Source organism: Diadema antillarum, unplaced genomic scaffold (genome assembly GCF_040938485.1).
Source record: "Diadema antillarum isolate AM-2024a unplaced genomic scaffold, OU_Dant_1.0 seq00002185_RagTag, whole genome shotgun sequence".
Classification (NCBI taxonomy): Eukaryota; Metazoa; Echinodermata; class Echinoidea; order Diadematoida; family Diadematidae; genus Diadema; species Diadema antillarum.
In genome coordinates, this window is record NW_027272822.1 from 8,137 (window position 1) to 33,143 (window position 25,007).

The following is a 25,007-nucleotide window of genomic DNA, read 5'->3' on the forward strand; positions in this document are numbered from 1 at the left end:
CAAGTCATAATCTGAAGCAAAGTGTTACTTCCCCTACACATTGGAAAGGTCACACTTTGGACTTTGGAGGCTTTTTATGATGACATCAAGTCTTCCACATTCACCTATGTCCAGTTTGAATCTAGCTCGATGTTACAATACCAGGACATCCTCAGAAGCCTTCTTGATAAACATGCTCCGACAAAGATGTAGAGTTGTACTGAGGCTTCATTCTCTGTGGTTTAATGATTGCATTCATGCTGAGAAGCAAAAGAGATGCTTTGAGAAAGTGTGGAAAGATTCGGGGCTTGAAGTTGATTTACAAATATACTGTGTGGAGAAGCAGAAAGTTAATCACATCATACAATTTTTTTTTTTTTTTTTTTTTGGTATGTCAATAGGATAAACTACTTCAATGATCTCTTCACACAACAATCTTTCAAATGGCTGATAGTTTGCTGCATTGGAAGATGAAGTCTCATCTTCCACTGTGCCAGCCAAGTGAACAGATAGCCAGAGAATGTCTCAGTTCTTTGATGATAATATCTCAAAGATTTGCCATAGACGTCAGATCGCTGATGACCTTCACCTTTCTCCAGAGTCCAGTCCAGCTCCAAGTGAGCTCTCAGCTTTTAAAGTACCAGAGACAGAGGTGCTGAATGAGGACAAAACAGAATTACTTGTTGTTGGATCACATTAGCAAAGAGCTAAAGTGAAGATTGATCTTATGAAACTTTGGTAGCACCACAATCAGACCTTCTGATCAAATGAGAAATCTCAGAGTGATCTTTGATTCTTCACTGACAATGGAGCAACACATCACATCTGTGTCTAAAGCAGCTTGCATCTCCATGTGAAATCTTGGTAAAATCTGCAAGCATATGAACAGACATGTTGCTGAACTAGTCATTCATGTCTTTGTGACAACAAGACTGGACATGTACTACTCAATTCTGACTGGTTTGAGCCAAAGTCAACTGCATACACTTCAGAGACTCCAAAATATGGCTGCACAGTAGGTGACTCTACAAAGGAAGAGGGCTCCCATTAGCCCCATTTTCAAGATCTTCATTTGCTTCCTTATTAATGAGACAATGACCTTAAAGGGCTTAATGGCAAATCTCCATCTTCTATCTCAGAGCTCCTAATGGAGCCATCAACAAGCTTGCAGCCTGAGATCAGTGAACCAAGTTTAATTGAAGGAATTTCTCAGCCACACAGCTTGGGGAGACAGAGCCTTATACAGCTCTGGATCCATGTTTCCAAATGCCCTCCCATGATAGATCAGAAGACTTACCTCCTCCCAGCTACGCCTTCCCAACAACAGTACTTCATCCTTGACCTGGGATAATGGAAATTACATATCCTAACATCATATATTGCCTGAACAGCTGAGGTTGAGACATTCTAGATGCCAGACACCAGATGGTGAGGGATCACAATAGCTCAGGTGAGCTAAAAAAATACAAAATGAACAAATACTTTGCCTTTTAAGGACAATATAACTACTTCATCTTGTCATTGCTATAATGAATTTATCTTACCACTTGTTTTCCTTGTGTATATCATATCTTTCACCTTCAGACCACTGTTGAGGGCAAACTTCTCCAAGGCAGCCCTGTCTCGTTCCTGAGTAGACCCACCAATTTGGCCTTCTGCCAAGAGTGGTTGGCTCTTGCCTGTTCCCTTCTCATTGAGGCCATTATCAGGGCAGATGGTGGGGAAACCATCAATCCATTGCACCTCATCCATGATCACCCAGTCCAAGAGGTCTTCTATGCTCATGATGATTTTACTGTTGACAGCAATCACCTCATCCTAATAGAAGAAGAAGAAAAAAAAACACAAACATGATCACAAATGCTTTTGGCCACTGAAATTAAAAATGGCTTGATCATTTTCCTGATTGTGCAATGCATACACTCTACCTATCAGGACCAGCACCCATCCAGATAGGCGATTTGACTGGATTTTTGAGAAACAATGTTTATGTATTGATATACGAGTACAAGCTACAGGCTGCCGACCAAGTGGTAGTTACATAGGTAGTGTACACTGCAGCAGAAGTGTAATTCATTACCCACTTTAAATCATAGTCATGAAATTGAAATGTTTTACTGTAAAGTTCATAACATGTTTCTAAAGGGAATATCACAAGTTAATTGCTTGAGTTTTGTAGGAGTTTTAAATGTGTTTAAAATCGCTTCTTTTTTCTTGTCTTCACTTGCTTGGGAGTGTCTAAATAATAGCAGAGATGCTAACCCTCCCGATTTCGCTGGGAGGCTCCCAGAAAGTCAATTGAACTTCCGGCCTTACGATCACCTATATTATCCTCCCAGTTTCCGGTTTTTGCCGTAATTGTTATTATTTTGTTGTTTTTGTTATGGCAGTGTATTGTTTTTCTTTTTTTCCCCCTAATGATTCCATAATGCATAGTACAATCAACACATTTTTAAATTTTTTTTAAAAGCAATTGCCAATTGGATGAAGAAATCATTGCACCGATCATTCTTTTAATGATATTGTTTTTCATTTTTTTGATCATTCTTGTAATAATTTTCCTTGATTTACAGCATGACAGCTTAAATATTACATAAAACTGGAAATTGAGCACAAATTCATGTATTTCGTATTAACCTGACAGATAATAAAGACGTGTCATCAATTGGTAGGGTGTTACCATCAAGCTCAGCCACCTACAATTCTTATCCGATATACTCATAGAATGCAAATATCTGGATCATTGCTAACTTTTCTCCCTGGGTGTGTGTATACCTGTGGGAGGGTATGTACACTGATTACACAACACACAACATGTATGGTATTGTGTATTGGGGGGTTGTAGCTACTCTGAAGCAGTTCACACTATTTGCATCACAATGACACAAAAAGGTGCACAGTTGACACAAGATAAGTTGATAGTACCTTTTGTCATCAGCTAACCCATAGCCACCTTACACAGTCTCGAGAAGAATGTGTGTGAAGTATGCAGGCATAAGACAGAAAATGTACTTGGTTACCTAATGTCTTTTATTCTTCTCTCAAACACTAAGAAATATATGCACCATCAGTACATTGTAAATAACTGCACTTGCTGAATAGAATGTTCATGTCTCAAAGGTAGAAGACAGCAGAGAAATATGACAGATGATAAATTACAAACTACTTTAAATGGTGTGGCAATAGTTGGGAAAGTTACATACATGTATGAGGCATGACCAATATATTTCTTTTTACTGTTCCAACTGCTGTTATCATTTCTCTCTGCAATGCATGCATTAATTTAATGGACACAAAACTGACATCACTACTAGCACAGCTTCATACTAATGATATTTCTTTTAAGTATGTTGACTTCATCTGAAAATAGTCACAGGTGATTGTGACATACAACTTAAGCTGCATTTATCATATTTCCTATGTTTGAAACTTTCAATACACACTATCCAACGCATTTGCAAAGGCCTTTTGGATCGCGTTTCTTGAGTTGTTGCGTTGATCATCTCTGTCGTGAGTTGAGAGGGAGGCCTTGTCATTGTGGAGCTCTATTGCGCAGTTTGACCCAAGGAGCGGAGATGTGTAGTTGGCAGTGTTGCCGTGGGCTGGTCTGTGCTATACATGCATTTCAAAATGACTTTGTGTTTATCATCTTCACAGAAATGCATTTCTGGCTCAAAAGCATGTGTGATAATGCACTTTTTTGGGCATTTCAGAAACACGTTTCTAACCCCATAATCAAAACAGCTTTGCATTTATCAACTACCAAAATCTCCCAGAAAGTTGTTCGAAAATCTTAATTCTATGCCAGAAGTGACATGATAAATGCATCCATAATAAAACCTTGCATTTTTGTATACTCTATAAGTAACTTTGGCCATTTCATTAATCTAAACATGTATAATAATACTAAGATTATGGTCTTTTCAGGATTAGCACTGCTTTAAGTGAGGCCATGCCTGTGTCATTATGCCAGCATTGCTAGGTCCCCACTTCTATACCTGGGTTGAAAGGGATACCATCCAGCATAAAAGCATGTAGATTGTCTAAGGACTCACACACTGGGCAGGACTGTATAGTGGGGATGGATACCCCTTTCAGTAACTTGTGCATTTTTGGCCAGCTCCTGGCCCAAGCTAAATTGGCCCACACCAAGCAGTAAAAAATGCGTTCAGCAGCTATACAGCAGAGCCACGCTACTTTTACGATAACTCATTCACAAACTCGGCCACATAAGAGATAACTACCAAGGTAACTGAACATGTGCTCCGGCGGAGGCACGGCCAGGTAATTGTGACCTTTGATCATGCAAGGAATTTTGGCCCTAGCCTGGCGCTGCTACTGTTCATAAACTCTTCGATCTGTGCCAGCCCGAGCCAGGTGCGGGCCACTTTGGCCCAACCCATTCATAAACTCAAAATTTTACGACTTACATCGGGCCTGGCCAGAGCCAGAAGAGTTACTAAAAGGGGTATCTGTTTCAACAAAGTGCGGAGTCTTATCCCAGCCCCTATCCCACTCCCAGTCAGAAAAGATCTTACTGTAAAACGAGGAATGTCTGCGTGCATTTTAATATCGCAAATTTCGCGAGAGCTAAGATTCACGAAATTAAAATGCACGCAAAAGTTCTTGTCTACACTATATGCATTGAATGCCAGTGGCAGTTCATGAAAATTTCATGCAACAAAAATGGCCGTCGGCTCCAATTCGCGAAAAATTCATGCTGCTAATATACATCTGTATCATGTTTTTTATACAGTACTGGTACCTTTTTTTTGTGACTGACTTTCTACACGACTATCTCAACTATCCCTTGGCATGAGTCTTATGTGCACTTTAGATGAATACAGACCTGGGTAATTATCAATTACGACCCAAGGCCACTTTCCCCTCCAAATTTGGTCCCCAGACCCAACTTGCTTGATGGGGACGGTGGAAGAAGGCCTGGTGAACGTCCCCATTATATTTTTGGAGGGGAAAATTCTGCTGTGCAGGACTTTCCTTGTGCAGGCTCCGCGATACGGTGCAAGCTGCCTAATTTGCATATAGTAAACAATATGTTAACGCAAAACTGCTGGGAAAGTGTTGTAGGACAATCTCAATATCTCGCCTCAGAAGCCACTGAATGATATTAAAAATCTATATAGCAAATTGAAAGAGAAACTATTCTACTAACTCTGCAATATATGTCAATTTGGTCTTTTAAAAAGCATTATTTTCTCACATCTTTCTTTATTGCCCACGAACGAAACTTCAGTACATGGCTTGTGGTAGTATGTCCATACTCTGTTCCAAATATCTTTCCTGTAATTTTGTCACATGGTTATGTCGGGAAAAAAATCAAGATAACCGTCATTTGTGGCCTACATGTATAGTAAAATCTATATAGCGTAAGCATTACACAGTCCAATGTATTGGTTTTTGTGCTGCATCCAACTGCTGAAGCACCTTGTAGTATTTTCTCATAAATTTGGTTGGCTATTTGCTCTGATTATGACCTACTACTAATTGCCCAAACACAAAACTTCACAGGTAGTGAGTCCGAGGTATACAGACTAGCAATACGTTAATCAAATGCATACATGCTGTAACAGATTTGTGTCAGGAAATAATCGTAACCCTTTCTCACGATTGACTCAAACAGAAAAATACAAATATCTCGAAAGATACGATCAGCATTTTGGCACAAATTCATGTAGAGGATGATATCCCAGGGGCGTCACCAGCTTTTTTTCAAGGAGGGTGCGTTTTGACCCTAATGTAACGAGAATTTTGTGTTTTTTTTTGACAGAGATTTGGAAGAAGCTCTCAATCCCTAGATTTTCACTGTTTTTGAGGGAAACCAAGCCAGGAAATCTTGGGGAGGTGGGGGGGGGGGGGGGGGTGGTGTTAGTATGCGAGGGAGTGAGCAAGGGGGGGGGGGAGAGGATGTGGAAGTGCCTGTTGTCCCCCCCCCCCCCCCCCCACTGTGCATGAGAACTTTTTGCATTTTGATGTTGTATGGTGCAATTTGATGCAGGCTTTTTGCGTGTTTTTATCAACTTGAAACAGTCCCACTTGTTTAAGGTAGCAGTACATTTTGATGGAATTTGTTGTTGAACAATGTGCCTATAAACTATATCATTTCAATAAACTTCTTGTATTGATTCTTATTAGTCCATGGGCCAGGCCAGATATTGGTACCACCTGGGGTGGCAAAACCTTTTTGGTGTCATTTTGTTTGTCGGGCATAGATATGCTTATCAGGCTCTGATAGCATTTCCAAATGAGTAGCTTAGTGATAAATGAATTTTAAACCAATTTGGTTTCGTTGTTATATCCCCATACTTATGAATCGAGTCTAACCGTTATACAAAGAAGAGCACTGTCTTCTGTATGTTCACAGGTGTTCTGTTGTTAATGCGGTGCGCTTAGTCTTTATTCAAGGCAGCGAAGGGAATATCCAAAGGTTATGATGTCCACAGCGCTTAGTCTAATATTCAAGACGGTGAAGGGAATATCTAAAGCTTATAATACAGTGTATATCCTTTTATCTGAAAACAGCAACAACAAAAAAGCAATTCCTCATGAATTTTTCTGTATTTTTCAATTATTTATCATTTTCCGGTGAAAACACAACGGTGAAAACGCAACGGTGAAAACGCTAATACCACGCCAATGTCGCTTTATTTCCATCCAACAATGAAAGATAATGCAAAAACACTGTACCGGTACATTACAATACATTATAATAAATAATGTTGTAAATGAACAGAGTGATTTTTGTTTAAAACTGATCAATGTATTTGTTGAAAGGGTAGTATAAAACAGTATAGATAATCCCTTTTATTAGGAACTTTAGATAATGATGGTAACCGTACATTGTTCTAGATAAAGACTATAAAGCGCACCGCGTGACAGCTGTGGACATCATAACACTTTGGATATTCCCTTCGCTGCCTTGAATAAAGACTAAGCGCGTCGAGTTTACAACAGAACACCTGTGGACGAACAGAAGACGGTGCTCTTCTTTGTATAGCGGTTTAGTTTCGATTCAGAAGTATAGGGATATAAAAACGAGACCAAATTAGTTAAAAATTCATTTATTATGACTAAGCTACTCATCTGGACATGCTATCATAGCTTGATAAACATACAGTATCTATGTCCAACAAACAAAATGACACCAAAAAGGTTTTGCCATCTCAAGTGGTACCAATAACCCATTTTCGGGTCTTGGCCCATGGACTATATACACTGATGTCATGAGCGCGATCGAGCCCGAGCAAGCGGAGAGAGCGAGGGGTGATTTGATACATGTTTTGCTTGTTTTATCGACTTGAAACAGTCCCACTTGTTTAAAGTAAAGCAGTATATATTGATGTAGATTATTATCGAACAATTTGCCTATAAAATAGTATCATCCAAATAAACTTCCTGTTTTAATATTAACACTGAATATCATGACCGCGGCCAAGCGAGAGGAGTGAGCGAGGGGGAGGATGTGGGAGGGAGCGTCCCCCTCCATGGTGAGAACTTTTTGCATTTTGATGTTGTAAATGGTGCAATTTGATGCAGGTATTTTGCATGTTTTATCGACTTGAAACAGTCCCACTTGTTTAAGGTATCAGTACATTTTGAAGTAAATTGTGATTGAACAATTTACCTACAAATGGTAATAATTCAAATAAACTTCTAGTAATATTTTACACTGATGTCATGAACGCGACCAAGCCCGAACAAGCGGAACGAGCAAGGGGGGAGGTTGTGGGAGGGGGTTGTCCCCCTATAAATGGATTATGGAATGACGGTGTGAAACGACAAATTACTGGCAGCAATATCGGGAGAATGGTTTAACGATTACATGCGAGCGAGCGGAGCGAGCGAGCTTTAAAATTTTGACATTTTACAGTCCTATCTTACATCTTATCCGTTCATGGATTTGAAATTTGTGCGCATGTGATGTGTCGCATGCACTGCTGTAGTTTTCAGTGATCAATGTAGCTCTCCCAAGGTCCTCTCGGACCGAGTCACATTCAGTCATCAATTCGAACAGAAAGGGACTATTGGCAGAACCAAACGTTGCCAGAAGCCTGTTTTCAATACCTCAACTTAATTGGTAAGTCTTCAAATTGAAGAAATTTTGGGATTTTAAGTTGGCATTTACCCGCGATAATAAATCTGTCATGGTCCTGAATGCTACAATGTGAAGCCCGATTACGCTATGCGTATGGGGCTGTTGGTCGCTATGCGTATATGGCTGCTGGTCGCAGTTAATTGCATGATTACTAAGACATGAGAGCACTTTCGGGCGAGTAAGTCTCACAGTGTTGGTTACATGAAAGGTACTTAACCTGAAACACAAATTAAGACAAGGAAATTCAGGGGAACTTTTGAGGTACCATAACTTTTAATTATCTTTAAACGCAAGAGCGTTGCAGAGAAGACTTGCAGTTTTTGTGCGAAACTGTAAGAAACTGAATTTAAACGCATCTCTAAACATCTACGGAAGTGCATTATTGTTGAAAAGACTTTCTCATTTTTCATTTCACATGCAAAATTAAAATTAAACACCACCCCGAAATCAAATGCAAGTCTGTCAAATCACATGGAACGCTGAAAAGACTTGCATTTGATAATCATCCTAAACCAGAAAATTGTAAGAAACTTAAACTCAATTGCGTTTTAACCAATTCTAAAAATCAAATGTAAGTCCAGCAAATCACAAGTAATGCTGTATTTAAAACAAAAGAGCATTGCAGAAAGACTTGTGGTTTTCGAACGAATATAGAAACTGCATATAAACGCATAAAAATCTATACGAAAGTGTTATTGTTGAAAAGACTTGCATTATTTTTGATTTCGTAACAGAACTTTCGCCGTGACCGAACTTAGTCTGCACTAGCAGGGGAAAGAAATCTCAACATTTACACGTTTCAAACTACCAAAACGCATGCTGCTTCACGAAATGTCAATGAAAAAATAGTAGCAAATTATTGTTACAGTTCGCTATGCCGAAGGTTTAAATCTCAGTCTAAAGTTAAATTAGTCCGACCATGGAAAGAGATTCATTTTTACAAAGGTTAGTAATCAAAAGATGTTGTTTTCCGATTAACAAACTTTTCTTCTTCTTTTTATTTCAGACTGGCCACACCGTACAGAGCAGTAATGTTGCAAATCGGAGCGCGAGAACAATTCATTTTCAGAGTAGGGCAATAGAAATTTACGTAAAACAAAATGTTACTCCTGGCTGATTAACTTCAGATTAGTGATCAATTACTATAAAACACAATATTTTCATGGCATGAAATTTTTGCGAATTAGAGCCAATGGCCTTTTTCGTGGCATGAAATTTTCGCGAGTTGTTTCTAACATTAAATGCATATACTGTATGCATGTATAGTGTAAACAAGAACTTTTGTGTGTATTTTAATTTCAGGAATCATGGCTCTCGTGAAATTCGCGAAATAAAAATGCACGCGAACATTCCTCGTTTTACAGTATTAATGAGGATTTGTACCTCGGGCATAATTGCACTGGAATAAAAAAATTGAAATTTTGTACAAACGACGTGGTAAGTTGTGAGGGGATGACATGCTTACTTTGCCATTTGAATATTCATGTTGACTGTTCAAGAACTGTTTCCAGAGAAAATAGCAAAAATTCAAAATGTCATAACTGGGCAATTCTGTAAAATAGTAAACCTCAACGTCGAAATTTCAAAATCGTCAAATCACTGCAAGTAAGATATCATATCAATCGTCATAGATTATATTTTCATGGACTTTCTTTTATTTCAATTTGTTATGTGTATTTTAAGAATTATGGGTTTTGAAGTCAGAGGCTAATTTTCCTCTCATTTTTAGTTAAAAAAAATAACCAAAATATACTTTTGATTTATCTCTTGAAGAAATCAAAAGTACACAACTCTTATATCTTGCCAATAAGGTTGAAAGGTACACTTTTCAATGATTAATCAAAGAAAACCCCCAGTCTTTTTGTTTTTTAGTAACAGTTTTCCCAGGTTCGACCACTTTGCTGATGTACGTCCGACTCCGTGAACATATATCTTTTAATATTCACATTAATCTGAAGCGAGATAAAACATATCACTTAGGATGCAAAGTAAGTTTGTCACAGGCAATGTAACCAACATCAAAGGTCACTTGTATGCTTTGTCAAAACTGAGATATCATGGTGTTGGACGTACACTTTGAATGTACGTCCGACACTGTGTACGTCCGACACCATATTGTCACTCCAGTAACTCCTACAATTTCAATTTTATCAGACATGGCACAGCTAAGTTTACACCTTTCTTCATTATAGAGTATTCTGCAAATGAATTCATTATAAGATCAAAGCAAATAATGGCACTATACATATTTTATGAGGAATTTTTGAACAGTCAAGTTATAAAAGAGATTTGGAGCATGCAGTTCAATAAAGTTACAGCATGCCTGGCAACAAGGGTCGGTGTCGCTAAAAATAGATCAAGATGAACTAGGTACTTTGATTTTTTTTAAATTGCAGTTTTTTACTTACCCCAATTAAGGGTACCAGTATTCAACAGAAAGCAGAATTCAGCACCTGATTTGCAGAAAAGCTTGAATTGCTGAAGATTTTTTTTCTGTATGAACAATCTTTAAAATATTTTACACAAAAAGTTTTACTGCATGGCTAGCCCCTTGAATCAGGGAGGTGAGAGAAAATTTTAGTCTCACTTCCCTGCTTGAATCCAGCATTTTGTATTTGAAAGTTATTGATTGCATTGCTCTGTTCTTTAAAGGACAAGTTCACCTTCATGCATGGGCATTAGTGAAAGTTTGAGGAAAATCGGACAATCCATTCAAAATGTATGGATTTTTGAAGTTTCTATGCAGTCACTGCTGGATGAGAAGACTACTTTGGTTATGATGTCACATGCATAGAACGATATAAAGAAAATACAAAGAGAATTCACAAAAGTTATTATTTTTTTTTTTAAAGTACACATTCTCCCAACCTGTCACTGATGAATGTTACGGGGATGGTATACAAGTGTAGTTTTGGTTGACATTGGGGATTCAGATTTCAACTTTTTGTGAGATAATTAGAAACCACTTACAGTGTATGAAATATTAAAAAGCATATAATTCTAAGAGAAATTCAAAGTTTTTTTGATGAAAATTGTTTTTTTTTTTAAATGACTTAGATGTCAAAAACCAAGAAAAGCAAATTGGTCTTAATAAAAGGTGGATCCCACCTTTTACCATTAAAAAGACATTTTTGTTTTTGGATATCTCTGCCATTTCAAAGCCAATTTCCATCAAATAAACTTAAATTCTTCGTAGAATTGAATGTTATTTAATATTTCATAAAAGGTTTCTCGTTATCTCACAAAAAAGTTGGAAACCTGAACCTCATCTCAATGAAAACTAAGTGTATACCATCCCTTCAAGTGTAATATTATTCCCACTTCCTTCTCAGAGAGACAAGTCAAGGGCTCTTTTTTATTATGCGAGAAAGGTGAAAACATGTTCAATTTTCTTCATATTTTCTTGTTTAACAGTCCCTCACATCATAAGCTGTAATAGTCTTCCCATCCAGTGATAGCAGCACTGAAACTTCAAAAATTCCTAACTTTTCAATAGATTGTCTGATTTTCCTCAAACTTTCACTGATGTGGAGTGTTCTATTGATATTGCCACATTTTCTCAATTCACATGAAGGTGAACTTGCCTTTTGATTGTGCCGAAAACTGGTGCCCTAGAAACACAGACTGACAAAGTAGGTTAGTAAGTTGTATTGAACTTTCTTCTCTTGAAATTCAGCACATACACGAATGTTGCTGGTTACAGTCGCAGCGGACGACTATAATTAACTCCCCCGAAACCCACGAAACGTTTTGAATTTTCAACCGTCACCGAGGCAGTGCGAATCGGGCGTTCTCATTTTCACCAAAATTTCACCTTCTCATATCTCCGCCATACATTGACCAAAATCGCTCAAACTTTCAGTATCAATGCAAAATCATGATTTCTATCTACATACGAAAAATCACGAGAAACGATCAAGAATTTTTAAAGTTATTCAATATTTCATGTTTCTCTGTCTCGGAAAACTACCGTCCGATTATTTCCAGACACATCTGGACGCACCACTTAATATTCATGAAACTTGACATACATATTCATAAGACATGTGCGGACGTAAATGTAGCCCTGTTCGCTTTGCCGAAGACCTATTTTTGAAGTTACAAGTGAAAATAAATGAGGTATCTTGTCAGAAATCTTGGAGCAGCAAACCAGAATAATGACGTCATATTCTAAGAAAAACTGATTTGCGCTTGCGCAATGAATGAACTTTGCCATGCTGCTTCGATCCAGCAAGCTGATTGGTCGATGCATTGCAGCGTACTGTGCGATGCGAGGTGGCTGCTGCGGACGCCTAGTAAACTGCACATGCATGCTATGAGAGTGGGACGCGGGGTGTCGATAAATACAATGTACAGCAGTGTGCTGGATGGGGACCTCGCTATACCTCAAAGACAAGCACTTACGTTATCAGAACTGTCCTATTAAAAAGAATGTAGCAAAAATTTGAATATATATTCGGCTGTGATACCGCTTATGCAGTTGAAAATTCTTGACATTGGATTATTCGGACTGAACGCAGATTTTACTGCACTATAGTAAGTAACATTACAACTACGAATTCCCGGTACGAGTTACGATCAGAGTACAGCAGTGCCGTACGGCACTGCAGTACAGGTGACGTTAGAGCGACAAAGATGTGGGTACGTGGGACTGTACCCTATCTTCCCGTATGCGAATGACTATGAAATTTCGTGCTCGTAACGAAGGTAGAAAGTGCACCACTTTCGATTATTTCCAGACATATCCGGACGCATGACTTCTCGAATGTGATATTTTAGAGTTCCGGAAAGAAATACATACTTAGTAACATACTTGAAAGTTTTTCGTTGTTCACGAAGTCAAAATGTGAAATTTTAGCAACGATTTCTGACAATTATTTTCCGTTTTGAGAGTGAAGTTATGCTCCATTTCGGAATATTTTCTCGTCGTTATTTAAAAAATTTAACATAATGGCAGGTTAAAATGAGGTTTTTACTTTTCATAACCGTTTGAATTATCAAAAAATATGAATAAATAGTAAAGTTACGGCAGTTTTGCTGCGACACTTTCCTAGCGGTTTTCGTGCAAAACGTGTTCATTCAAGAGGAAAGCGAGGTCAGGTCAAAATGAAAACAGTGAGTTAATTGCACCCGTCCGCTGTGACTGGTTAGGAAAGAAAAGGGCATGATCCACTAAGTATAATCATAATATATACAAGGAATTGGTGGAAAGAAAAGCATGTGTGCAATGTGTTAAAGATTGACACTCTTTTTTTTTTTATATTTTATGACTGTAGAATCTGGGTACATGTATACTGTATGTGCATGCAATATGCCATATGGGGTATTAAAAGAAGCCTTGTTCAAATCATTCTTCATAATATTCTGTGTAAGTCACATGTAACCTTAAGTAGTATCAGGTGTAATGTAATAATTGCATATTCTGGAAATTCTTTCAGCTTTCCTATTAAACTCATCTTAAATTTGAACAATAATATTGAGGCGTTATTCATTATCACTGTTGGTCAAAAATATAACATTTGAATTCTTATGCGTACATGATGATGCATCTATCTACACACACTTAAGTGCTATGGTTGCAATTCAAATAAACTGAGTTTTATCAATCACTGGAATGATAGGGAAGTGTTTGTTAATCTCTCCTATGTAAGCGAGGCAGCTACAATTTGTATTTCTACTAAAATGGCAACATTACATTGATCACGCAGTGTCTCTCAAAATACATTGGAGAGTATACATGTACTGTATGTACTTACATTGCAACTTGTTGAATTTACATTTTATAGCATCCACTATATGATATAAAACATTTTCTGAAGCATGGATAAGTAGAATTTATCTGTTCATGGAGTTTATGATTTAGGGTCTTTACCAGGGCTGTTCAATATTTATAGTACAGTATGTACATAAATGTAGTAGGTCTATAAAAAGTTCAGTTACATTGATCCCAAATAACTTAGTTTTATTGTTGTATTTTGGCATCTAAAACACAAAAGCCACAAGTTTTATTTTGAATGTTGAGCTGTGATTTTTTTTTTTTTTTTCAAAGATTTTGAAGTTGGCTTAATATCAAATTAGACTGTTCTCTTGTTCTATTATGTTTTGACCATAGGTTATCTTTGATAATGCAAAGAAATTTTCAAAATTGTGGATTTTTCAAACTTTTTTGGGGGTAATTTACATCAATGTGCATTTGGAAAAAGAAGTAAGAATAAAAAAATAAAAGAGTTCATCATTGCTTTTGAATGAATTCAATTTGTTATGAGTATAAATGTTTTTGATACAAGGAAAATTTGACCATTTTTTCTTCAAAATAAGAAATTACATTTTGGTGTTGGACGTACGTTTGTGATTTTCTCAATTTTGTGCACTGGTTGAAATGAAGATAGTAAATTCCAGTGAATGTTCAATATATATGTCTGCATGGAGTATTACCTTATGAGTCTGAAATATGAATCATTACTTGAATATTCTTTGTACTTCCGAAAATACGGAGTGCCGAAGCAGTGTCGGACGTAGTCTCTGAAAATTTCACACGAGTACGTCCAACACCGACATACTTTGATGATTTACACAACTTTCGGAAGAGATTTATATATAATGCTGGTATATGTTATAAAGCTCAATCCTTCATACAATCAAAACTAGTATCAGTTTTACTGTAAGCCCTCACACATCACAGACTTTTGAACATGAATCTTCAATGTTGAAAAAGTCATTTCGTGCGCGTACGTCCGACACCATGGTATTTTTAACACATAACTCCATAATGAAACAAGGTACCACCATAATAATAAGTGAGTTTATAGTACTACCACCTTTACACATCTTGCACACTTAGAAACATAGATGCCCCCTTTGACAATAAAAATCCAGGCCTTCAAAGTGTCCGAAATGTACGTCCGACTTTACGGAACTGCCCAACTTCCTTATTTTTCATCCGATTTCAATAAAAATTATACCGTTGAACTCATAATATTTTATTCTTTCTTATCAGACTAACTTATATTTGGACTGGATTACCCCTTTAAGTGGCAGATTGAGCCACTGCTATGTCAAGCCCTAGTGTGGTTGACGCAAACATGCTAAAATTTGAAATTACAGTAACACAAATACATACATGTACCTAGGATCACGTCAAGAATAATGATCAGATAGACCTTTCAAACATAATAGCGAAGAAAACAGAAAAGAGAAATGTCTATTTTTGTAAAAGAAGTTCATACATTCATATAAAAACAAATCTTTGAACAAGTAAAATACATACTGTACATACACACTTGTAATTTTATACAGTGTTAAATTGAATGTATTAGCTAAAAGCATGAATACACTAATTGAATGCTCTAACTGTAGTCAGAAGTTCTTCCGTGCTACTGACTGCTAACTTAGAATGCCCTATGGTCAATGTGAATTATATTTTCACATTTTACAGTGCTCTGTGGCAAATATGAATGCCTGTTGTGCATTTCTTCCTGCCAAATGGTGATTATGAAAGACAATTTTGTACTTTTGGCTGCATTATCGTGAAATTGATTTTTTTTTTAAAAACTTGCATGCACTAACCGAGTGCGTAATTGGACTAGGAAACCTGTATTTGACATCTTTGATCTTTGATCTGAAGCCACTGCAGAGTGCAAGGTGCTTGCATAAATCTGCACTGCCTGGTATGATGATTTTTAAACAATCATAAACCAACCCTAAACACTTCAAAACCTGAACTACTTGCATCCGAGTCTCCAAAGTCAGGTAATAGTTGCATACGATGTATTTGATGCTAATTTTGATATTTTCTACACATACAGCACTGCTGTGTGTCTGTAAGCACGTATTGTAGCATGTCATACTAGGTACCTGTACATGTGAGAAGTGAACTACTGATTGCTTGACAACAGCGTGGCCCTAAGAGCTTCAATTCAAGGGATCAAGTTATTCCATAATGTCTAAAAGTGTCTCAAAGTGTTTTTCTTTGGGGGTTTGAAGACTCAAATGCAAACTTGCTTGTTTAGGTTGTGAAATATTTAGGATGAGTAAATTTGAAAATTCATAATTCGCAGTGTGTTAACAGCACTGGCATCCTAGTGTGATAGCAGCGCATGAGTACTATACATCTATAGGCCCTACGTATGTACATGTACATATACCCAAGGAGGTGTTAGAAAAGGAGAGACAACTCCTGCTCTCCTTTGAAGTCATGCGCGGCACCGCCGAGAAGTTATGCGCTTAACTACAGGTGAAAATCAGGTGCTTTGACAAAAGAGAGCATCAATAATCGGGACTAGCGCTCTCACATCTAGAAATACTTGCCCCTACTGCATTTCGCTCTCTTTCAATGTGATGGCAACAATGAATTTGTGTACCTTGAATCGGAGCAGCGAATCAAAATGCAGTGTAAAACTGACAATTTTAACAGCAAATAGTTTAAAAGCACGCTGGTGCACGCTTTAGCAGAGTACTTTATTTGAAAGATCAATATATCCCAGATTAAAGGATAGAAAACTAACATGCGGAAATGTGCGCATTATAGAAAAATATAAGGTTTTTAAGATGGCCTAATTTTCATTTCATTTCAATTTGCGCATTACGAAGAAACTAGATACATGTTAATAATATTGAATTCTTTCCTAAACTACTCTTAATGAATTCGAGTATTTCATTGAAAAGTTTACGGGGAAATAAAGCTTGTAATTTAACGAAAGGTGAAATGCGTTCTTCTTCTCCGAACTTCGCCTTGCAACTAGAGCAGTGCAGAGCATGACTTCAAAGCGTACAGTTGTATAGTGGAATGCTATAGACATCCCATTGTAACGCTTTGAACCAAAACATGTGTTTGCATGAATTACGAAGAGTTGTCTCTCCATTTCTAACACCTCCCTGATATAACTGCTGTTTGAAACCAAGCCACTAGCATTTTGGCAATGGCCATAATGTATACAAAAGTACGAGTGTATGCGGAGAGTGGGAATTTGTCCATTCATGAGATGTACAGTACATTCAAGTGATGAATGTTCTCAATTGTGCTCCATACTTTGCTGCTGGTTTGTAGGATTCTTCGCTAGTGGTAATGGTACAGCTGTAAATACTCACAATCACAGATTCTAATACAATTACAATATTTGCATGATGAAATCATGATTTGTAGATGAACTTCTTATTTTTTTTTCTGCCAATACAATTTATCAGAAAAGTCGTTTTGAGACTATTAAAAAAGATGCGAAGGGGGGGGGGGGTACACATGTTTGATAGTTTTATCGGCATTTTGAAAAACTAGTAAACAGCTAAAGTCAGATGTGCACAAGGATGAGAAACTACTTTCTCGGTTTTTGTTTGTTTGTTTGTTTGGTTTATTTTTACTTGGCCTCTGACATCCCATTCATAACATATAACATGACAGGTTTGAAAATATCAGAATGCCCAATGGAATATCCAGGTTTTGTTTTTTTAATCATTGTTTTTCCCCCTTTCCATAACCCCATATTCCAATAAAATAGCCAACAGATTCTTTGTTCAGTTGATTTGATTTTGCCATTCACACACAAAATTAAGAATTTTAATCAAAGCCCATCCAATTTCAGGACCATTGAAATGGGGGAGGGAGCCCACTTTTGAAGTGGCACTAAAAAAGAAAAAAAGAATTCATCCTAGAATGAAATCTTTGAGCACTGGAGACCCTTTTCCTTTTTCTTTTTCTTTTTCTTTTTTTTTTTGCTTGTCAGCTGAAGAAACCCAGAAGTGCAATGAGAAAGATGCACTGAAGACCTCTTTTTTCTGTTTGTTTTTGGTGCTTGTCAGGTGAAGAAACCCCGAAGAGATTCCTAACAACATGAAGATGACAAACAATTTTCATTAGCTATCATTTACGTGTAAGTCCTTGCAATCAATGGACTACTTTGATTTCCATCAGTCTGATTTTTTTTTACACAACCAAACAGTAATTACATACCGTAAGACTTTTGTCTTTCATTTAATTTGCCTTGTTATCCTTTTCTACACTTAAGAACTGCAGATAAGAAAGAAAGAAAACTCTTCATTGTCAGAAAAATATTGATTTGTTTCTATATAACATTAAGTTAAATTGTTAGCTTGTCATCAAGCGTACCACTGAAAGGTCCTCACCAGAACTTGTAAGTACATGTAAATACTATAATATATTGGTGACCTAATTAATACATTTGAAACCCAGATTCAAGGATGTATACTTTAAAAAATACACCAAAAAAACAACAACAAACACAAACAAACACGCAAGAAACAAACAAACAAAAAAACACCCAGATCAGACTAAAGAAAACAGGCAAACCAATTCAAAGGGCCCTTGCTAAACACTGACTAACAATGCTTGACACTAATAGCCAACAACAACCAAGAACTGTTCAAATCAAGTTCACTATGCACTCGCCACAAAATGACTCATTATGACTAAGGCTGTTCAGTTAACAGGCAGTGAACAGATTATGTCTCGGCGGTATGACCTATAGTGTTTGTACATCAAAGAATGTTGCGGAAGTTGACAAATTGTAAGTTGAATGAGCCAGCTCCTGCAAACAAGGCAAGCACAGCATTTGACTCTTTTGAGTTTTTCATGACTGACTCCTCAAAATACCGTACATTAAATTCTCCACTTCCTTCATTCAATAATGTTTTTGTGGGTGGTTTTCCCCATTTTCACTTCCTACACTTTGACTGTATCGATGGGTATGTTAAATTATGATAATGACAGGCCTACAGTTACAACTTCAACACCACTATACTGTACAATAGCATTATCTTTCTCTGGTAAGTGTACACTTCCTGTTCTTAAATTACTTCCTTAAGTCACCTTCAGGCCTGACAAAATAGCAAAACTCCCAATGCTGACATCGATAAATGTAATGACAACAGAAAATAAATTTTTATAAGTACAGAAATGTACATCGATCCTTTGAACATTAAATAATACATATGAACAAGATGCAACTTAAAAATAAAAATCACTGTATCATTATATCATGAAAGCTGTCTTTGATGAACATCAAATGCTGTAAGCAAATATTCAAGATCTCAATGAGTCAAAGTCTAGATCTATGATGAATTCATTCAGAAAAGTATGATCCAAGTTCAAAATTAAGAGTTAACATTGAGGGGGCATTTCATGTTCATGACAGAAATTAAACCGGTACTGCATTTGTGATGGACTTATTGATGAACTGCAGTTCAACAATTCGCTGAAACGCTCAGATGAGATTTGCATGCATTAGAATGTCGAACATGTGGACTCTTCAAGTACAGGCAGAAAGGCCCCCCCCCCCCCCCCCCCACACACACACACACATATTCAAACATGCACACAGTAACACATTTAGAGCAACTGAGCAAAAAAGTTCATAGCAAAACTGAAGCCCTGTGCACCCTGCTGCTGTACCCCCTTCCCCCCCCCCCCCCCCCCCCCAGCTTCACCAAATCTACCACATTATGCATACTGTAGCAAACCCACCAACACCATGCACCATAGAGGTCATCTATTCAACTCGGTTTATTAAATTCCTTTGCTCTCCTCTGCGAGTGACTGTGCATACTGACAGCCACAGGCATTCTACTTGTGCACTGTTCCGTGTAAACAAGCGTACATTACCTCTGTATCCAACACCTATTAACAATTTTGGCTTGTGATAGACTACAGAGAGGCTCTGCAAGTAGACCCTATTGCAGTGATGCACAGACTTCGTAGATTGCAAAGACTTGGTAATTCATTAGGGGCTTTGCTTCTTATATAAAATATGCAGGGTTGTATTTTCGTGATAGACTTCACTTACATCTCCATGGGAATGGTGTCTGCCATCAGGTGTATGCTCGGGAAGGAAATACAGTCGAGAACTGGATAGCATAATTCCCTCAATGGCCTTGTCTTCCCACAATAATTGTAGTTCAGCTATGCAAAGTGGGTCGGTTTCTGAACACTTCACGAAGAAGAATTCGCCGAGCGACAAGGTTCGCCACTTTGAATTTTTAGAAAATTTGAAGCTCTTGAAGAAATTGTAGGGCCCATGCTGCCCACACTTTGATCCGACCCACTGTAAGGAAAAAGGATGAAGAGAAAAATCATTAAAATAACACTACTAATAGGGCCCGACATGCGATTATTTGGGGGAACCATCCATATCCACACGTAGTGTAGACTTTCCATAGGGTTCACACACTCCGGATCCGACACACACACTCCAACACACACTTCGTCGTAATATTACACTCCCCCTCAAACATAACACCAAGGGGTCAAACTTCGAATCGAAACTTCATTCGCGTTGACGATGCATGGTGGCGATAAAACACACCAAAAACATGGAAATGCTGTACGAAATATCTAACAAATTATATGAATATGATATGTGTAGCATTACACTTGATTTGTTAAATTTTCACGCGAAAAACTTACCTGAAGTCGATATTTATCCATAATTTTCACGGCGATATTTGCGCTGTTTAAACAGTGGTAGTTTCACTGTCTTCTCGTGAATACACACTTGTTGTTTGATGGTGACGTCACGCATTATTTGCATAATTTATCCCGCTCCGCTACACAAGATTTGCATGTGAGATACGATCGCCACATTAAAACCACGTGATTTGTGTTGGGGGGGGGGGGGGGGGGGGGGAAACAACAACAAAATTGTACCCAAGGCTTATCGATGATTTACATCATAATAGATTAATTGTGACTGCTAGTTCTACCAAAGCCAGAAGTAACAACAACGTTCCATTATTTTTCGAAAATCATGGTGGAATTCGCATGAAGGAAATCGAAATCGATAAGCAAGGGCGCGCGGCATGTCATCAGTGCAGGAGGTACAATGTGCGAATTGTATTTTGCAGCGTATCGAATATGGTACGTCTACACACTGGGTTGTATTATGATATTGATTGCGCCATTTTCAATGTAATACTGAGTAATCAATGCCCACTCGTGCCATGAACTTTACTCGCATTACCTATAATAAAGGATGTAGTAGCGTGGCATATAACTACGCAAAGCTTTCATATATTTTGTGTGTGTGTGCGCGCGTGTGTGTGTGTGTGTGTGTGTGGATATTTTCACAAAATGTGAAAGAGGGTCTCCATGAGTTTCATGAGGGAATTTTTGGGGTTGCGTAGGCCCTATTTTGCAGTGCTATCGAAAAAATTCAGTGACTCGAGCGTCAAAACGAGAGAGAGAGAGAGAGCGAGAGGGGGGGGGGGGGGGGGGGCGGGGGAGATGACGATATCATGATGCACTATACTGCTGACGGTAGGCCCTAATCGTCTGTAAATCTTGTGATGTCCGTTGTTAATACAAAATGACATTTTTCAAGTTTTTGGCGAAGAAAATGCATAACATACAAACAAAAATAAAAGAATATATTCATTATAAGTTTGGTGCAATACATTACATGAACTTTAATTTGTAGATGTCAAAATTGCAAATATTTTTATGGCAAAAGAATTTGAGAAGTGAGAGGAAAGAGGGTTGAATACATTTTAATTCACAGCGATAGGCCCTATATGAAAAATGTGTAGAAAAAATGGATCTAAAGAGGAGAGAGGTTGACATTGGTTAACTCAAAAGAATTTTTTTATGGAATTTGACAAATTTGAAATCTCTGTCAGATTGGCGCCTATATCTCTGTAAACTGGACCAAATGAGAGAATAACGCTTTACAAAAACTAGAAAATGCTGAATAGACTCCTGATCCCCAATATCTAGTTGCATGAACTGCATCAGAAGTGTCAGACCTCCCAATTTGGGATATGAAATCATTTGCAGCAGTGGCTTTGTGAAACACTTTAGAATAAAAAGATATGAATTGAGTTTCTACAGTATACACTTGCAATTTGTGAGCATGGATACGAGACCATTCATCTGTACGGCCCTCTATAGTTTGTTCACAGGCACTCCCCCCAGATTTTAAAGGGATGGTACAGTATTGGTGGAGATGAGAACTGGGCTTTTAACTTTTTGCGAGATACCAAGAAAACACTTATGAAATAGTACAGGGCATACCATTTTAAGAGGAATTCAAAATCTATTTGATGAAAATCGGGTTTGGAATGACTGAAACATCCAAAAACAAAGTAAAACAAAGCAATCGTATGGAGTAGGTGGGTCCCACACTTTATTAGTATATTATAGCTCTGGTTTGGATATCTCAACCTTTTTAAAGCCAATTTTCATCAAATAAACGTTGAATTCCTCATGGAATTGCATGCTTTTTCATATTTCTTAAGAGGTTTCTCATTATCTCACCAGAAAATGTTAGAAACCTGAAATTATGTCTCAACCAAAACTATGCGATCCCTTTAATGTTGGATATGCAAATAAATGGGGACCCGTTTGGCCTGTGGTCATTTTTGTAGAACCAAATCACTATGAATCTCTGGTATTAAGAGATCACGAACCCCCAATATATTATTAGTTATGGATTTCACTACGGGAGTTTATACTTGTTCCTCTTGTCTATGAAGGGGATATCGAATTCCAAAACTAATAATGATATTTAAAAAAATCCTAAGTCGGTCACCGCAAACCGTCTATCCTGGAGAATGAATCTCTTTTCATAAACAAGGATGGATAACAGAATTACTTTTTCTGTTCAAGGCGAAATTTCTCATGAAACCAAAGTAAAATCTAGCTTATGCATGAGTTCTGGCAAGTTAAATGTTTTCCAAAAAAAAATTGAGTTAAACACATATCAAGTTCTAAAAGACTCTGCAAGCTGACAATGGGGTCATTTTTGTAGAACCAAATCACTACGAATCTCTGGTATTAAGAGATCACGAACCCCCTATATATTATTAGTTATGGATCTCACTACGGGAGTTTATACTTGTTCCTCTTGTCTATGAAGGGGATATTGAATTCCAATACAAAAAAAAGAAAAAAAAAAAAAAACGTCCGAAGTCGGTCACTGCAAACCGTCTTTCCCGAACAGAATGATTCCCTTTTCATACAAGGATGGATAATAGAATTACTTTTTCTGTTCAGGCGAAATTTCTCATTAAACCAAAGTAAAATCCTCATAGCTTATGCATGAGCTTCTGCCAAGTTAAATGTTTTAAAAAAGAATTGATTTAAACACATATCAAATTTTAAAAGATTCTGCTAGCTGACAATTTTGTTTTTTGTTTTTGTTTTTGTTTTAAAAACCCATCTTTGGGGAAAAGGCCCTAAAACTGAATATCAATATCTTAATCAACATCAGACAGACAAAATGGAAGCTCAATTTCTTTCCAAGCCCTGGTTACTGAGGTATCCAAAATATTTTTGGTTCATGTTAATTTCTGAGCAAGGGCAAATGGACGTGTCCATACATCTTCCACTTGAAACCACAATAAAGAACTATAAATATTACAGAGAAAAATGCATTTAACGCTAACATTTCGTACAACTCTCCATATACACTTTAAAAACCCCTTATCAATTCCTTAAAAAAAAAAAAAACCTTTCAGGAATATGAATACATCTGAGAGTAGACAAGATAACCAGAATGATCTGTCAATCAACACTTGGAAAAACATCCCTTGCACTATACTTTGCATTGAATCTTTGTCTATTATACTGATACCAACTAACTACAAACAACTAACCACAAACATCTCATGCAAGGGATTTATCAATCCTAAAATACGGTCTCCTTAAAAAAAAAAAATAACACACACACACACACACACACACACAAACAAAACTTAATGAAGTGCATCGTTAAAACACTACTACACACACTCACACGACCCGTCATAGGTCTTATGCAAAATTCATTAACAACACTATACAACCCCCAAAAACAACAATAACAACACACACATGCACTCAAAACCAACACACCTTAAGATTTTCAAGACACAAGCACTCAAAAATAACCACACACGCATTGCAAATTGTACATCCTGAGCTATCGAATAAAAACTAAAACAATCACCATCTATTACATTAAAAGGCAGAAATACACAAAAACAGCACACTGTTGTACCCAGAGTTAGGCAGAAAATCTACCTAAAACGTAAGCATACTCTGGATTAGGACAGCATCTCATGTGACCTGTAATTGGAGGTCGGCTAACCCCAGCTGTTTCCTCCTGCCGAGATTTAGTTTTATAGAACCAGATTTCTGAAATGTTCACATACTAATGCTAACCTTTATCTATGTGAAAATACCCGTCTGAGCCATGACATGTCTGGCCTGACTGACCCTCACGCTCCTTTTCCGGGCTCCCATAGAAACCTGTGTTAAATGCAGCATATTCCATAAATCATAACAAATCAATCGAATCATAGATTTTTTTTTTTAATTGAAGCAGATGAAGGGAAATTTTCTCTGCTTTCAAGCAAACAACATTCTATAGTTGGGGATGTTTTCCAGTTTTAAAAAAAGTTAAGAGCCTCCATACGAGACTCATCATCCAGTCTGAGTCCGCTAGAGCAGACAAGGTCTGCACTGAAGTGAATAAAATGATTTTATTTCTTCCCAAACCAATACATAATGTGCACATTGCCAAGCTCGCCGGAACACTTCTGTTTTGTTTTTGTTTTTGTTTTTGTTTGTTTTTTTTTTTTTGGGGGGGGGGATCTCGACGGGGGCACATTGATGTGACGGTGTGAGATCCTCGGCGAGGGAGAGAAGCGACCGAGCGGGGGAAGGTGTGCCACGGTAGGGACTTTTTGTAAAAACAGAGTACAAAAGTTGGATGAGCGTTCGTTTTATCACAATCAATGGAAATTACCTTTACTTAATAAGACTTTCGCCTGCTGGCTCTGCAGGCTTTTTCAGATCGAGCGTTGTGAGAAGGACTTCCCACGAGCCGACGTAGCTGGCGCACGCTGATCTGAGAAAATGGGATCAGCATAGGGCTCACACCCATAAATATTTCCCCATAGGGATGTGTGTCAAAAATCAAATTTCAAAAAA

The 25,007-nt window shown here is 37.5% G+C and overlaps 1 protein-coding gene across 1 annotated transcript; it reads right to left on the reverse strand.

Moving 5' to 3' along the window:
• Window positions 1-1,256: 1,256 nt before the first annotated feature.
• On the reverse strand, window positions 1,257-20,616 carry LOC139714181 (AT-rich interactive domain-containing protein 5B-like). The gene is made up of 3 exons (XM_071625898.1): window positions 20,505-20,616; window positions 19,885-20,142; window positions 1,257-1,797 (listed from the first exon to the last, which is right to left on the reverse strand). Exons 1-3 carry the CDS (start codon window positions 20,523-20,525, stop codon window positions 1,504-1,506), a joined length of 573 nt encoding a protein of 190 aa, XP_071481999.1. The 5' UTR covers window positions 20,526-20,616; the 3' UTR covers window positions 1,257-1,503.
• Window positions 20,617-25,007: the final 4,391 nt, after the last annotated feature.

Coding starts and splice junctions, on each gene's coding strand:
- LOC139714181 (XM_071625898.1), bottom strand. CDS start 20,525: ATGGATAAATATCGACTTCAG. Junction 20,143..20,504: donor TGGATAAATATCGACTTCAG/GTAAGTTTTTCG, acceptor TTTTCCTTACAG/TGGGTCGGATCAAAGTGTGG. Junction 1,798..19,884: donor GACACCATTCCCATGGAGAT/GTAAGTGAAGTC, acceptor TTCTTCTATTAG/GATGAGGTGATTGCTGTCAA.